A 16,375-nucleotide genomic window follows, 5' to 3' on the forward strand; every position below is an offset into this window, starting at 1 on the left:
GCTGAAACTCATACATCCTTTAAAAATCTACTAATGACCCAGAATGGTCTGACTACCTGTAGAAAATACGGTGCCCGGCTATCAGGCCGAAGGTCACTATGGACATTTGGTCGAATGGACAATAGCCCGAATGAACATTAGGCCTAATGTACATTAGGCTTAATGGACATAAGACCGAATGGACGTTAGACTGAATGGACATTGGGCTAAATGAACATTAGTACGAACGGACATTAGGCCGAATCAACATTAGACCGAATGGACATTAGGCCTAATGGACATTAAACCGAATAGACATTACACCGAATGGAAATTAGACTGAATGAACATTAGACCGAATGGACATTAGACTAAACGGACATTAGGCCGAATGGAGCATAAAAAATCCAATCAATTTGAATTCAGTTTTTATCAAAAGATTTTTTAAATGAAAGCACCACACCCTCTATTTTGCATAAAAATATGGATTTTACATCACTGGTGTAGAGTGGGGTCAAGTAGGTCAGTTTTTTTTTGGCGAGCTCGTGCGATGGTATTTTTGCACTGATTTTGATAAACAAGCACTCGTTGGAAAGGTTATGTATCTGACAACGTTTTAGTAATTATGATTTTATGACGGTCTACTTTTTTTCAAGCTAAGTCCTATACGGCAAAGGTACTCTTTTCGATTCTTTTAAAATCTGTGGGTACGGTAGACCACTCTATTCGAGGTTAAATAAAACAATGTACACGCCTAGAGAATCAGCGGTTCAAGTTTTGTTTGAAGATGAAGGCATAAACCTTCGAAACGTTGGTGATAGACGCAATAAAATATTATTGTAAGAAACCCGTGACCAAACGCCATCTCTTATAGCTTTTAACCTTAGGGTCACACGGCTCTCTTTTCGAGTTAGAAAAATATGTTTGGAAAAAATGTAACCCTATTTGCGGGATTGAGAATCGTACCCAGGTGAGCTGCATATAAGGCAATTTATTTACCGAAAATACCGGTGTTTTAAAATCCTCCGGTTTTCCCAACCCTAATTGACTTCATTCAGATAAGAAAACGAGGAAGTGGCAAATGATGTGAAAAATCATGAAACCGCGGAAGAAAATGTTGAAAAAACTGTGTTTTTCAGCCACTGACTCTGGCATTGTACTTGTGAATGACTTCTTCGGCGTCTTCGTCGTCGCCAGAGTGTGGAATTGAAGTTGTGCATTCCGGTTCACGTGGCTTAGCTGTGCAACGATTTTTTTTTCGATTATCTACTTTAACAACACTTTAAATTATTTTATTGTTAACTCGAAATATTTGACTGGCTTTCATTGCTTACGAGCACTTTCCTATCACTAGAGCACGTAACGTTTCGAACATGGTTCCGTTCGAAACGTTACGTGCTCTTGTATAGAAGCTGATCGAATACTGGCGTCATGTTGAACAGATGCAATTGCGTTCTTTGTGTCCTTTTCATTTCGTTTTTGGTGTTTTTCGCATGAAATTGCGCACAGTTTTTCGGTCAAAATAATTCAAATTTACATTATAGTAGTGACCTTTAGTGTCCCCAAACGACTGACCTATCGTGCCCCTAGCATATGTTTTATGTTGATCTCCGTAATTTTCAAGAACAGCAGCGTCAGCAATAATTTTTACGTTAAAAAAATTAGTTGACATTTTTTTACATTGATTAAGGACGAAAGACAATCCGTTTTCGCAGAACAATTCGCGAAAAGATAAACGACGCCGTAACTAATAAAACTGATCTACGGTAACAGCCGAAATGGCAGTCGTCAACGATGTTCTCTACCGTGTATCTAATTCACGCAACACGAGCGACCTCTGCAATAACATAGCCAAGATAATGCCCTATACCCGATCAGAAGGAAATAACACAATTATAACTCATGCTGATATTTTGTTACGAAAAATTTCCTATCAAATTTTGTTATAAAGTAGAAACCGTTAGGTGTTAAAATAACAAAAATTCTAACAAAAAATTCTCTACGAATATCACATTTATAACAAACGTTGATAGCAATATAACACAATCATAACAACTTGAGATAGCATAATTGACCCCAACATAGCTTGTATTACTTATTGTATAATATCAACGATTTTAGCGTGCACGTCTAAAAATAGAATACGAGAAAAATAAAGCATACATTAGGGCGCTTTTTGCTGGGAGCAAAAAGCTTCATGCAGCATAAGCTTTTATAGTATTGCCAAATGATTGCATACATGCTGGCTGATTGTTATTGTGAATATATGACACGCAAATTATTATTATTTGACGATATTGCCGCTTTGAACCTGGGTATTCAGAGTTTGATGGGGAAGTTTCCTGCATGAACCAACGACGTTGTTTTCGACTGATGTTTAATGTTAGCATAATATTCCACGCCTTCGTCAAGGGCAAAACGATTATAGATGCAGAAGACGTTTCCAGAACGCACACATTGAACTTTGCCCAAGCCTAAGTGATGTTTGTTTTCCTAGTGTCATACGCTTTGTTTCTATTCAGTTTTACTTACTAATACAGCTGCCTATATGACGATAGACTGAATAGCTTTATAATATCTTTTCAGATTAGGAAAGAGGGGCTATTTTTAGATTCTAAATAGTGCGCTTTGGCGCTTTTCTTGTACGTTAACTTGTTTCACCTGGTTTTTAGAAATAATGTCAATGCGACATGGTAACATTGAGCGGATATTTCACGTACATTATTTTACGGAGAATACGACAAATCTCATTTAGGCTTCCGCCTAGATTCAAAGCAGCAAATGAGTTTTGAGGTTTCAAAATAAGTCTCTTTTGTGGATTTGTTATTGGCATTATTGATATGGGGAAGACTAAACGAACCAGTACAATTATCTCGCACCTAATAAATTGCTAGAAATGCAAATCTTTCACAGAAGTTATATCTATCAACTGCGAATATAACAGATATATGAGAAACTTCGAGAAATTTTTGATGTTTCTTCGATGGGATGAATTCTTGAATATTTTAATGTTTTTTTCTGTTGCACATTTTTTTCCAAATTTGATTAAATTTTAAGGAGGAAATTAACAATATTTTAGCTTTAAAGTTTTTAGATATTTCAAGGATTATTTAAAACGCATTCAAATCACTTGTCAGTTCAACCATTAAATATCAAATTTATCTTACGGGGAATGAAAAAATATAATACTCAAGTAAACTCAAACACTTATTATGCGGAGGATAAAATAAAAATGTCGCGATAATTTAGAAATTCAAAAAACGCGCAAACTAGAAACCCACAAACTGGATAAGTTTGGATTGTTCAAAAAAACCCGCATAAATTGGAGCAATCGCACTGAAAGTCTTATTAAGATCCTCAAAATACACTTCGAAAATTTTGGAGATCAGTATAATATTTCAGATAGTATTTTGTGACCTGAAAATTCGTTTTCGCAATATGCAGCATAGATTAGAAAATTTACTATATACTCATTTGACTAAGCCATAAAAACTAGTTTCAAATTCTTTTTTATTTTCATTCGCGTTTCTTTATTTCATCTGGACTGTTTGATACTTCCTGTATGTTCTACGAAATAAGTTTAAGAAAATTATAATCTTTAGAAAAGCTCTTTGATAACTTCACGATTCCAAAGCTTTTTTTATAATAATGGCTTTAACATTTAAATCATACGCCTCCTATTCGAAGTTGTGTGTCATGCGAGTATCTCAGAAAATAGGAAATGTCATCTCTTAATCCAACTGCAACCAAGTAAGTCAATCAAACACCTCACGAAAAGTTTTCCGACCACATGCATCAAATCTTGTCAATACTCAAAACGCGGAATTTAGAAAATCCATGTGGAAAACGCAAATCAAAAATCAAAAACTTCGAAAATTCGCTTTTAAAAAGTTGAATTATGACGCATAAAAAGAGACTTCAGTGTATAAGCAAATAGACTGTCATTTGTATAACCGTCAGAGTTCAAAGATAATTGTGAAAGAATATATAACTTACTGTAACATCATCGTTGTATGCGTACATTAATATCGTACTATTAATCCAATGACAGCACCAGAAGATATAATATTAATATAAGTTTTCTTGCATTCCTGATCGGTATATCATAAAGATAACACAGAGAGTAATAAATATCAACGTGAGATATAAATTTGATAGCTCTCTGTTATAATGTTCTGATCGGGATACCTATTGTACCCCATGCCTATTTGACCCCATTCTACTCCACCCATCGATACGCATATATAAGTGCTCATATTAGAGATCGGCGTCGGCGGTAAAACATGATGATGAGTTATGTTCTACCATAGAGCATGTAGACTTGGGTGAAATGCCCAACTCCTACTCTGCAGAAGGCAAAAAATTCTGCACATTTCCTTTCGATCATGCCCATATGAGCCTGCCTAGTTCTAGTTTTCCGTTCTAAGTTTATAACTGATTCGCTCTAGAATACACCTATCCGTCTTTCAATTTCATTGCTTTCGTTTCTCTTAGTATCAAATATGCCGAAAATAGCCAACAAAATCGATACAGTAGAACCTTGCGGCAATTAAAACATAGTAACAATTATGCTTTTTACTTGCACTGTTAAAAAGTGACCAACCAGCGGATCAAGACTATAGTTATGAAAATGTGATATTCGAATCCGCAACTAAAATAAATATGGTTTTACAGCTTTAATTTTTCTGCAAAATTATGAATCGGATAGATGATATTCCAGTTGATTACGTAGTTATGTGAATGGACTCAACACAGTATTTATATTATTCTTTAAATGTGTTTCATCTATCTACGAACTTTTCGCGAAATAAGGGTCCTTTCATAAATTACGTCACGCTTTTACGAGGAAGAAGAGGTACGACAAAGTGTGACATGTTGTGACATATGGGGGAGCGGGAGTAAGCTAGAACGTTACGAAAGATGATTTTACTGAAGAAAACAAAGTTTGGAATTAGTTACGAAATAGGGGAGGGGCGAATAGAGAAATTTGTAGCAATTTGTTACATGGGGGCGAGGAGATTACATTTTGAGCATTTTTTGCGTTACGTAATTTATGAATGGTCCTCAATTTTAAATGTCAGCGCTTTAAAATTTGAATAATTGATAAATCATTGTATGCTATATACTTTATTTTGAGATACGTAAATTGAATATCATTTTCGATTATTTTCAAATTCTCATTGAACTCATCGGTCAACGCCGCCGATTAAAAATGACCCCAACGCCATCGCCGATCAATATTGAGCTAATGCGGATTAAGCTAATTATAAAGATATTTTCTGTTTCAAGATTTTTAACGTCGACACGAAGCTCAAGTTCGTGGCTGATGAGAAAACACAGTTGCGCCACTGGGGAGTTTAAAAAGGGATTTTTTCAGGATGATAGTCACTGTTTAGCTCGTAAAAATCGAATGGATTCATTGATGTTTCATATTTTCCAGTAACCATGAGGTCAAGTAGGCACAATAAATGGTTAATAGGTCATTCTACGGTATCGTCCAAATTTAAAATTTAGGTTAGCATCTTAGTTGTGTATGGTTATGCACAAGCCTGCAGAAATGCTCGGAAAAGTTGGCTTTAATACAGAAACTTGGCATTCCTAAAGCCTATTTCGGACCATTTTGACCACAGGTTAAGTCAATAACTCAACAATACAACCCCGCACATAGGGTTAATAAATTGAAGTTTTACAGCACGCTGCAAGTGCAATCTAAGTTTTATCAGTGGCTATAAAACTATTTTAAAACCTCAATTGTTACTAGGGAATGACACTATAGCTGAAACTTCTATTATCGAAACATAGAACAATAATTCACAGTTAAATGGAAATTTCTTTAAGTGTATCTATTAATTTAAGTCATCCATTCTTTTCATATAACATACCCCAATAAAAAATGATTTCGGAGTAGGTTTTCCAAATTATGATATCCAAATAATAATATCTACATTTCGTCGCGTATACACCTTATATATTAGCGACAATGTATATCACTATACTTAACATTTAAGCCATAACATCTGTAGCTCGAATAAATAGAAGACTGCAAGGAAGGATATTTTTCCTAATTTTCAAAATGTTTTCAAGTACGCTCTTGTAGAGCGAACAAAAGTAATGTGCCATCCAAAATCTAAAGTTCGCATCAGCGCAAAACGAATTGAAATATATTACTGTTCGTTTCAGAATTTATGAGTGTTTTCGTTGCACCTTTCCGAATCATGGCAAAACATAGCAATAATTTTCCTAGAAACACATAGTAACGCATACCTACAGCAGTAGGGTGATGAGCCTATTTTGGCACCATTAGGGAGAGGGTCGCACTATTTTTTGAACAACTTTAAAAGAAGCCATATTATCTATAACCTTTTCAGAATAAAGTATCAGTGTACTGTTTCTTAAACATCTATATAATGCTTATTTAGCAGAATTGCCTCAATTTTCAGCATAAATGAAAATAAATGTTCCATTCTGTGCATCTATTTCCACCTCAACGATTCAATTATCGCCTCATGGGTGTGCCAATTTCCACCTCATCGAAAAACAATCTAGTTGAAACGCAATGCCTCATATTCCATTTGCGTCGATTCTAACTAGATATCCAAATCATGGACGCCAACGTGTGATTTGTAAAACGAATCATTCTGCTTTTTTCAGCCGATCAAAACAAACGTAAACATCACGCACATCAATGAAACTCATCAGCTGTTAGTAGAAGAGCGCCCAGAATTGCGCACGCAGAAAAAACCATTCGAAGGTTAGCAACTGGAATGACAAGTTTCACCACACATTGCTTTCTCACGATCCGAATTGTATGTGCAGATGAAAATAAAATATCTGCAATCAGCAATTAGTTGAATAACTTGAAGTAATTGATTACTTATACCTGAAATTGCATTACATTATATTTACAAGTTCATGTTTTGGTTTGGCCGCACTGGTGATTCTTTTCTGTATGATGGATACAAAAAGTTGGTTTTGATTGTGGTAGTGTATCAGCAAAACATGCCAATAATAGGAACCCCCGTATTTAGTTTTATCCTATTATAACACTAGGCCTATTCTAGTGTTTGACGAGTGATTTTAAAGTGAAATTATCGTCAAAAGGTTCTCCAGCTAAAATAAAGGTATGTATCAGTGCAATGTTTAGTATATTTGTGCTGGAACAACGAGATATGAGGCGGTAAATGCTGGCTCGTAAAAGTTTATTTTGCTAAGCGCCGTTGCATCCAGTTTCGGTTCACTACGTGAGTGAGGCGGATTAGTAGATATTTCAATAAGGTGATTTTGTTTTAATTAAAAGTTGGATTTAGATGATACTTCTAAATACATATGTGCACAACAAATAAAGAATAAAACTTGAGCTTATTTTTTCTCACCTGTTTTAGCCAAATCGATAGTGTCATTATCTCATATGCTTGGTTCGAAACCAAGGGGTACGAAATAGGGTCACAATAGGCTCTACTGCCATAATAGGCACATCACCCTATATAGTTTTTTTTCTCTTTCTCTCTCTTCGCGAAAGGTTAGCACTCAACGTATCACGCAGATTTTGATGGACACTCGGGTAAACCTCTATTACCTCCGGAACGGATTGAAGAATAGAGTACGCAGAAATTAAAATATGCATGTCCGATTCGGGTTTGAGTGGACGGCAAACAAACAAACAAGCCAATAAAACTTAAGGGTTGCAAAAGGGTCGGTGGTAAATGCTTCTTTTTTTGCAACTGTCAAAAGAAGTCAGACAATCTAATTCGATACAGTTGGTCCCAAATATTGGTTGCAATAAAATTGTTTAAGTTTCAATGAAGAAAGTTATCTGGAATAGAAGGTTGATCGTGTTTCAAAAGAGTCAGTTCAAGTACTGCAATGAAAAGCAAATATCGGTTCGACTCTGTAGCACGTGATAAGACATAACTAAAAAAAAGCGAAATACTTACATTAAAAACTAAGTATTGTACTAAAACTCCCAGCGCTTCCACGCCTCGGTTGGCATGATTGAGCAAACTAATATCGACTAAATTACGGGTGCAGTTGGGAGACGCCGGCAGTGAGGTCCTGGTGGCCTCAGCCTTCCCGGTTACTTCGGGCAGCGTCCGATCACAGTGCTTCTCGGTGCTATTGGTTCCGTTGGCAATGATGGCCGGATGTTTCGCATGGTCAGCACCGGTTGCCGGTGGACTGCTGGGAACATCGTGTTCGCTAATGGTCAGTGCCGAGCTGGATTTTTCCAGTATAATTGTTCCATTACGTTGAAGATTGGAAATGGCGGAATTCTTCAGCACCGATTGGTGATTGGTGGTCGTCCCATTGCTGTGACCGTTCGGACTGGAACAGGTCGTCGTCGTTGTGTGTGGTGTGGTCGGCCGAAGCAAGGTCCTCGATTGCGATTTCGGCGAGTTTGTTCCGGGGAGATGCTTGGCGGTTGCTGTCGGGCCAACTAGGCGGTTGTGATCTGGAGGGTGAGAAAAATGGAATCATTAGTTTAACACCGACGCACTAGAAAGTTCAAGAATACAATACAAAAAATCTATCATAACTGTTTTGATAAACAAAACTGGTAAAATAAAATAAACTCCGACGTGAAGCGCTCAGATATCTGTGCTATTTTATCTGTTCGCTGAAAACAGAGGAAACAAACAATTTTTCAAAATCTGACACTAATCGACGCCTACGCGCAGTAGTAGCAATAGTAGGGTCATAAATCATTCTCGCTAGAATAGTCCAATTCGCAGAATGTTTGCGTAAAGATTAAATAAAGCGTTAAATAGTTGCTCCGAAAATCATGATTATGTTATGCGCTTATATTCTTCGATACGTTTTGTACTAGTATTCACATGCCAATATTTCACTCCGCATTCGGACCGAGAGTATGGTTTATTTCATTCACAAAACTGTAAATACGTTTAGCGCACTCGTTGACCACCAACGTCAGCACCAGTGTCTTCGAAAACCGTTTCATTCAACTTTTTTCCAGCTCGTTTAATTTTATGACTGAGTCGACGAGAAGGAGAAAAAAATCCAAATGTTCTTCGCTAGACAACACGAGGCTACTGCGGCAAGTACACGATCAGAGAGTGAGTCATACATTCGCATCCCTTTCAGGGTTAAAAAACATTTTGAGGCAGGTTCATTTTTCTTGGGAATGAAACGTATCGCTGAGGTTTAATTTGGGAAATCACTTCACGAACGGTTCTAGGATACTAGGAACACATCTGCGTTGTTGCATTATTCATAACATGTGTTAAAAGGCACACAAAATGTATGAAATGTTTTATGCTAGAGATCACCGATTACGCTGAAACTTTGAACAAGAAGAAAGTCTTGGATGAGGGGTAATTTTAAAATCCTCAAAAATGTGTTTTGATTGCTTTTTCACCCAAAAATTAATAATTTTGCTATCAGTGAAATTATGTACATTTCAAGTTACATAAGTCTACTTCCAACCCTCAGTATCCTATACGAAATACCGTTATTGATATCGTGAGCTTTGTGTGAATCGTTAATGAGTTAATTTTGAAGCGTTGTTTTCTAGCGGTGATTGACTTGAAAAATTTTAGAATTCACTCGCCCGTACGAGAAGTGAAACGCTTGTTAGAAAGAAAAATGTGTATTGCGAATTACAAAAACACTACATTTCTGCTCCAACATGTACGGAATATGGTTCTAGTGCAATTCCACAATCTAATTCAAGTAGATGACCTGAGTGGATTTTTATGTGGAATGCTTTTTAATAACAATTTTTTTCGAAAGTTGTTCTACCGCAACTGTAGAGCTACATTTATTTATATATTTATTTATTTCGTCAATCGATGTAGACTACAAATTTCCTTAATTACTAATGTGTATATTTCGTGAATTTAGTATAAATTAAGCAATTTCGGCTTTTACAGAATCATCCTCTTACGCGTTAGAATTTCTTTTGTGTATAAAATATTGTTTTAGTTTCAGTTTAGACATTGTAAAATCAATTGAGTCGCAATAGTGATTATGAATAGACATCATTCGATTTATGGGGCTATATTTTGCATAGTTGTGCGAAAAGGAGTTATTGAAAATATACTTCGATTTCGTAGCTGTCGTGAAGGTGCATAAAAGTTCAATTTGGATAAAATTTCAGCTGAATCGATGCGATGCGAAACGATATTATTAATGAATGAGAGCATTGCAAATTCGCGACGCTCCTTTAATGTTTGAATATTGAGCAAGCAGCGTGCTTCATAAGATGGCAGAGGGAATGCTGTCCATCCTAATTTACGAAGGGCAAATAATAAAAACTGTTTTTGTACCGATTCTATTCGTTCTTCATGTCTGCTTGAAAAAGGGCACCAAATCATACTGCAATATTCCAATATCGACCTAACATATGCAATATATAATGATTTTATTGTGTAAGGATCTTCAAAATGATAGCTAAAGCGTTTTATAAAACTGAGCATGTTGTTAACTTTGTGCATAATTGTGTTATAATGATCAATAAAATTTAACTTTGAATCTAATATAACACCTAAATCCCTAATTCTTTCACATTTTACTACAGTCTGATTTCCTAAGGTAATCTCAACATTCGGTGTTTGTCGTTTTCGACTAAAGGTTATTGAATTACACTTTTTCACGTTCAGTTGTAAGAGGCTTTTTTGACACCACATGTGGAAAATTTGTATTTCGTTTTGAAATGTATTAATATCCTCGGCATTTCTTATCTCCAAATAAAGTTTCATATCGTCCGCATAAATTAGTATTTTCAGTTTTTTGAGAATGAAGAAGATATCGTTCACGTATAAAATAAACAATAGAGGGCCTAAATGAGAGCCTTGTGGAACTCCTGAGGTGACTTTAATTCGATTAGATTGCTTTCCTTTAAATTTAATTATTTGCTGACGTTCGGAGAGATATGATTCTAACCATGTTGGGCTCAATGCCGATCTTTGTCAATTTATAGAGTAACATTGGGATGTCAATGCGACCAAATGCTTTACTAAAGTCTGTATAAAGTGCCTCCACGTAGATTCCATTATCCATTGCAATCAGTGTATAATTAATAAATTCTAGTAAGTTTGTTGAGGTCGAACGACCTTTGAAGAAGCTATGCTGCAGGTTGGAAATTCTGTTTTTTTTTGAAGAAATACTTTTTTCGTTAATGATTGATTCGAAAAGTTTCGGAATACAGGAGATTATGGCTATCCCACGATAATTACGTATGTCAGATTTTTTGCCAGATTTATATATAGGCACTAAAAAAGATTTTTTCCATATTTTAGGGAACTGTCCAGATTGCAAAGACATATTAAACAGCCAGAACAATGGGGCGGTTAACTGGGTTGCTAGGTTTATCATAAATAATGGTGGAATTCCATCAGGGCCAGAACCTTTTGATACATCTAAATGTTTTAGAGAATTGAGAATGTCTTCCACTATGACATGATTGACACTAATATCCAAAGGAAAATCGGGAAGAAAAGCGAAGTAATCGCGATCACGGTCTTGTTCAGATAAAGTCGTATATATTTCTTGGAAGAATGTTGCAAATAGGTTGCAGATTTCTTCCGAGCTATCACGTACGTTGTCATCCAAGTGCATTGTTGATGGGAAATTGTCTGATTTTAATTTAGTTTTGACGTAGTTGAAAAAATTCGTTGAACAAGATTTGATCTGCTATTCCGTTTTTGCGTTATAATCCGCAAGTGCAGAATCTATGGCCATATTTAGTTTATCGCAAATGTCGAAATATTTTTCCAAGTGCTCATTATTTTGGTTTTTCTTATATAGCTTATGGGCTTTTTGCTTCCTATTTTTCAAACTCTTAATTTGTCTATTATACCAAACGGGATGCTTCGAGTTGCCGTGTCGTCTTTTTTTCTCGGAAGGGTTCCCCGTTAGAATCACACACTACAATTACAAACGAGACGGGAAATGTCACCCACTAAAACACTGCTTAAGGCCAATTGCAGCGGGCCGCGATTCTGAATGTGTTGTTCATTGTACGATTAAGATGTGTGCGGGCATAGAGACTTCGCGATCACGTGTATCGTCGCGAAGGGCTCACGCGTTTGTACGTTAACGTATTCGACCGCGGGTGCCTTTGTATGTCGCGTGTACGTAACTTCGCGTGTATATTCTATTTTTTAACCATGTGGCTTTTGAATATTCGTATGTGTTCTTGGATGATCGCACGCGAACCGTGAATTTGGTACTTAATTTTCGGTGTTCTATTCAGATACTACAAGAAAGCGAGATTTTTTTTTATTCAAATCGTTTATTTGATAAGGCACGTTGCGTTAGCTTAAAGGTGCCAATTTTGTTTTGTTTTACATTTTAAATTGCTTAAAACTAGGGGATTACATATTGATTTTTTTAAAATGAAACTAATGCGATTTTATAGCTATCTTATATATCTACACAAGGGGATAATATTGTTTTCGTAAGATTAGGGGGGTCATTTAGTTTTTGTGGCAATATGGTTTGACATTTTTATCAGTGAGATTATTGGAGCAAATAATGTTTAATTAAGGGGGACAATTTTTTACGACTAACTTAAAACTAGGCATAACTAGAGGGCATGATTGAATTTTGTAAAGATTCGTAATTATAGTTATTTTTGTGGGTAGTAGAGTTGGGCAATTTCAACGAGATTATATAATATAATAGTTAAAACTAGAAGAGACAAGAAGAGCTAAATGCTTCGTGATGATATTGGGGGGGGGGGGGGGTAGGGGTGTTACTTCTGGGTATAAGAGTCAGGGGAGGGGGGGGGTAGACAAAGATGGCAGGGAGAGAAAATTATTTCAGTTTCAGGCATCGTGAGATCAACGGATGGATTACAAACTCGGGTGGCCTTCATCAGGGGAATCATGTACTGGGACGCCGGGTGGTCCTCCTCAAGATGGCAGGGGTTTTTCCAGACGATTTCGTAGTACGGCTCAGATGTGGATCGGCTACATTTCGAGTTAAGCGTGTTATGTTCGTGCCGTAGGTCCCGTGTTTGTTGGCTCATTCGATACAGATGGTTTGATACAGGTGGAAGAGCGTTCTGAGAATGATAAGGAGATAACAAGGGGCAGTTAGACTTGTATATTGATGGTTTTCACAAAGGTGTATATAAGGGACATATAGAGAACATCGCGGCTTGCCAGCACATCTCGAACCGGGACGTTGGTTGGTCTTCCTCGGGCCCGCAGGGTATCCATTAGCCGAGACCTAGCGGAACTGTACTCGGTGCACGCCCAGACAATGTGCTCGATGTCGTGATAGCCGTCGCCACAAGCGCAGATACCACTATCCACGAGCCCAATACGCCGGAGATGTGCATCCAGCGTGTAATGTTTTGCCATGAGTCGGGACATCACACGAATGAAGTCACGACCCACATCCATCCCCTTGAACCAAGGTTTCGTCGATACCTTAGGGATTATCGAATGTAGCCACCTTCCCAGCTCTCCACTGCTCCACGAAGTTTGCCAACTTTCGAGGGTTCTCTGATGAGTAATACTGAAAAATTCGCTGAAGCAAATTGGTCTTTCGTAAACGTCTCCTTCTAAGGCACCCACCTTAGCTAAGGAGTCTGCCTTCTCATTGCCCGGAATGGAGCAATGAGAAGGGACCCATACCAAGGTAATCTGGAAAGAGTTGTCAGATAAAGCACTCAGTAGCTCCCGTATTTTCCCCAAAAAATACGAGGAGTGCTTGCCTTGTTTCATCGAGCGAATAGCGTCAATGGAACTGAGGCTATCCGAAACGATGAAGTAATGGTCTGCGGGTAATGTTTCAATGACTCCAAGGGTATACTGAATGGCAGCTAGTTCTGCGGCGTAAACTGAAGCAGGGTCACTGAGTTTGTAGGAGGCGGTGAACTTTTGATTGAAAATACCGAAGCCAGTGGATCCTTCGAGGTTTGATCCGTCAGTATAAAACATCTTAGAACAGTCGACTTCTCGGAATTTATTATAAAAAATGTTTGGAACCACTTGTGGGCGTATGTGGTCCGGAATTCCACTAATCTCGTATTTCATGGATGTGTCGAAGAAAACAGTAGATTCAGAAGTATTTATGAAATGCACACGGTTGGGATTGTAAGAAGAAGGGTTAATATTCTGCGCCATGTAGTCAAAGTACAGGGACATGAAACGGGTCTGAGAATTGAGCTCAACAAGCCTTTCGAAATTTTCAATCACGACCGGGTTCAAGATATCGCATCGAATGAGCAATCGATATGAGAGTTCCCAAAATCGATTTTTCAACGGGAGAACGCCCGACAGCACTTCGAGACTCATCGTATGGGTCGACTGCATGCACCCTAAGGCGATACGCAAACAACGATACTGAATTCTTTCGAGTTTGATGAAATGTATGTTCGCGGCGGAGCGAAAGCAGAAGCATCCGTATTCCATTACCGACAGTATCGTTGTTTGATACAACCTAATTAGGTCTCCTGGGTGGGCACCCCACCATGTTCCGGTTATTGTACGAAGAAAGTTGATCCTTTGTTGGCATTTCTGTTTCAGATACCGAATATGGCATCCCCAAGTACCTTTCGAGTCGAACCAGACCCCTAGATATTTTACTGTGAAGACCTGAGCGATAGTTTGACCCATTAATAGAAGCTGTAGTTGTGCTGGTTCACGCTTCCTTGAAAATACAACTAGCTCAGTTTTCTCCGTGGAGAATTCGATACCCAGCTTAATAGCCCAAGCAGACAAATTGTCCAGGGTATTCTGTAATGGTCCTTGTAGATCGACAGCTTTGGGTCCCGTAACAGACACCACGCCATCGTCTGCAAGTTGCCTTAACGTGCAGGAATTGTCAAGACATTCATCAATGTCGTTGACATAGAAATTGTATAAAAGGGGGCTTAGACATGAGCCCTGGGGAAGGCCCATGTAGCTAAATCGTGATGTCGATAAGTCACCATGCGAAAAATGCATGTGCTTTTCCGACAACAAGTTTAGTAAAAAGTTGTTTAAAGTCGCTGAAAGACCATGCTGGTGCAGCTTCTCTGAAAGAATGTTGATCGAAACTGAATCAAAAGCCCCCTTAATATCTAGGAACACTGATGCCATCTGCTCTTTGCTAGCATAGGCCATTTGAATTTCAGTTGAGAGCAACGCAAGACAATCGTTCGTCCCTTTGCCTTTGCGAAAGCCAAATTGTGTATCTGACAGAAAGCCATTTGCTTCGACCCAATTGTCGAGGCGGGATAGGATCATTTTCTCGAACAACTTCCGGATACAGGATAGCATTGCGATCAGACGGTACGAATTGTGGTCGGAGGCTGGTTTTCCTGGTTTTTGGATGGCGATGACCTTCACTTGTCTCCAATCGAGTGGGACAATGTTAGCCTCGAGAAACTTATTAAATAAGTTCAACAAGCGTCTCTTGGCAGAGTCAGGCAGATTCTTCAACAAGTTGAATTTGATTCTGTCTGGCCCCGGAGCTTTATTGTTACACGACAAGAGAGCAAGTGAGAACTCCACCATCGAAAAAGGTGTTTCGTTCGCGCTATCGTGAGGAGACGCGGCGCGGTAAATCTTCTGTGCCGGGGCGGAATCCGGACAAACCTTCTTGGCGAAATCGAATATCCAACGGTTTGAATATTCCACGCTCTCATTAGTACTGTTTCGATTTCGCATACGTCGGGCTGTTCCCCAAAGAGTGCTCATCGATGTTTCTCTCGTTAATCCGTCGACGAACCGGCGCCAATAATCGCGTTTTTTAGCTTTCATCAAACTCTTCATTCGCTTGTCTAACGTCGCGTACTGTCGAAAACTGGCGGGTAACCCGTCGTTCCGGAAGGTCTTAAACGCGGCGGCCTTCTCTGCGTACACGTCTGAGCACTCTTTATCCCACCAGGGATTGGGAGAACGTTTTTGTATGTTCGCGCCGGGTACTGGCCTAGTCTGAGCTTGATTCGCGCTGTCGAGAATCAAGCCAGCCAAAAAGCTGTACTCTTCCTCCGGAGGAAGTTCTTGGGTAGATTCGATGTTGTCGGATATCGCGGCAGCATAGCTCTTCCAATCGATATTTCGTGTGAGGTCATACGAAATATTGATTGATTTCAATGGCCTTGAACCGTTATTGATTGAGACTACAATCGGCAGATGGTCGCTGCCGTGGGGATCAGGAATTACCTTCCACGTGCAATTTAACCGCAGCGATGTTGAGCAAAGGGACAAGTCTAAGGCGCTCGGGCGCGCTGGAGGAGCAGGAATCCGTGTCATTTCACCCGTGTTTAAAATTGTCAAATTGAAGTTATCGCAAAGATCCTGAATTAAGGAAGACCGGTTATCATCATAGAGGCAACCCCATGCTGTACCGTGAGAGTTAAAGTCTCCTAAAACTAGTCGCGGTGCTGGCAGGGATTCTAAGATGTCTTGTAGCCGTCGGTGCCCAACCGCGGTGTTGGGGG

At 38.5% G+C, this 16,375-nt stretch overlaps 1 protein-coding gene across 2 annotated transcripts in view; it reads right to left on the reverse strand.

The window, feature by feature from the left end:
- Window positions 1-16,375, reverse strand: part of LOC131681538 (uncharacterized) — a 516,112-nt gene that overhangs the window by 32,954 nt on the left and 466,783 nt on the right. For both annotated transcript variants that reach the window (XM_058962362.1, XM_058962361.1), the window contains exon 7: window positions 7,914-8,428. In XM_058962362.1, the coding sequence (XP_058818345.1) occupies window positions 7,914-8,428 (515 nt within the window). The remainder of the gene's footprint in view (window positions 1-7,913; window positions 8,429-16,375) is intronic.

Source organism: Topomyia yanbarensis, chromosome 2 (assembly GCF_030247195.1).
Source record: "Topomyia yanbarensis strain Yona2022 chromosome 2, ASM3024719v1, whole genome shotgun sequence".
In the NCBI taxonomy this organism is placed as follows: Eukaryota; Metazoa; Arthropoda; class Insecta; order Diptera; family Culicidae; genus Topomyia; species Topomyia yanbarensis.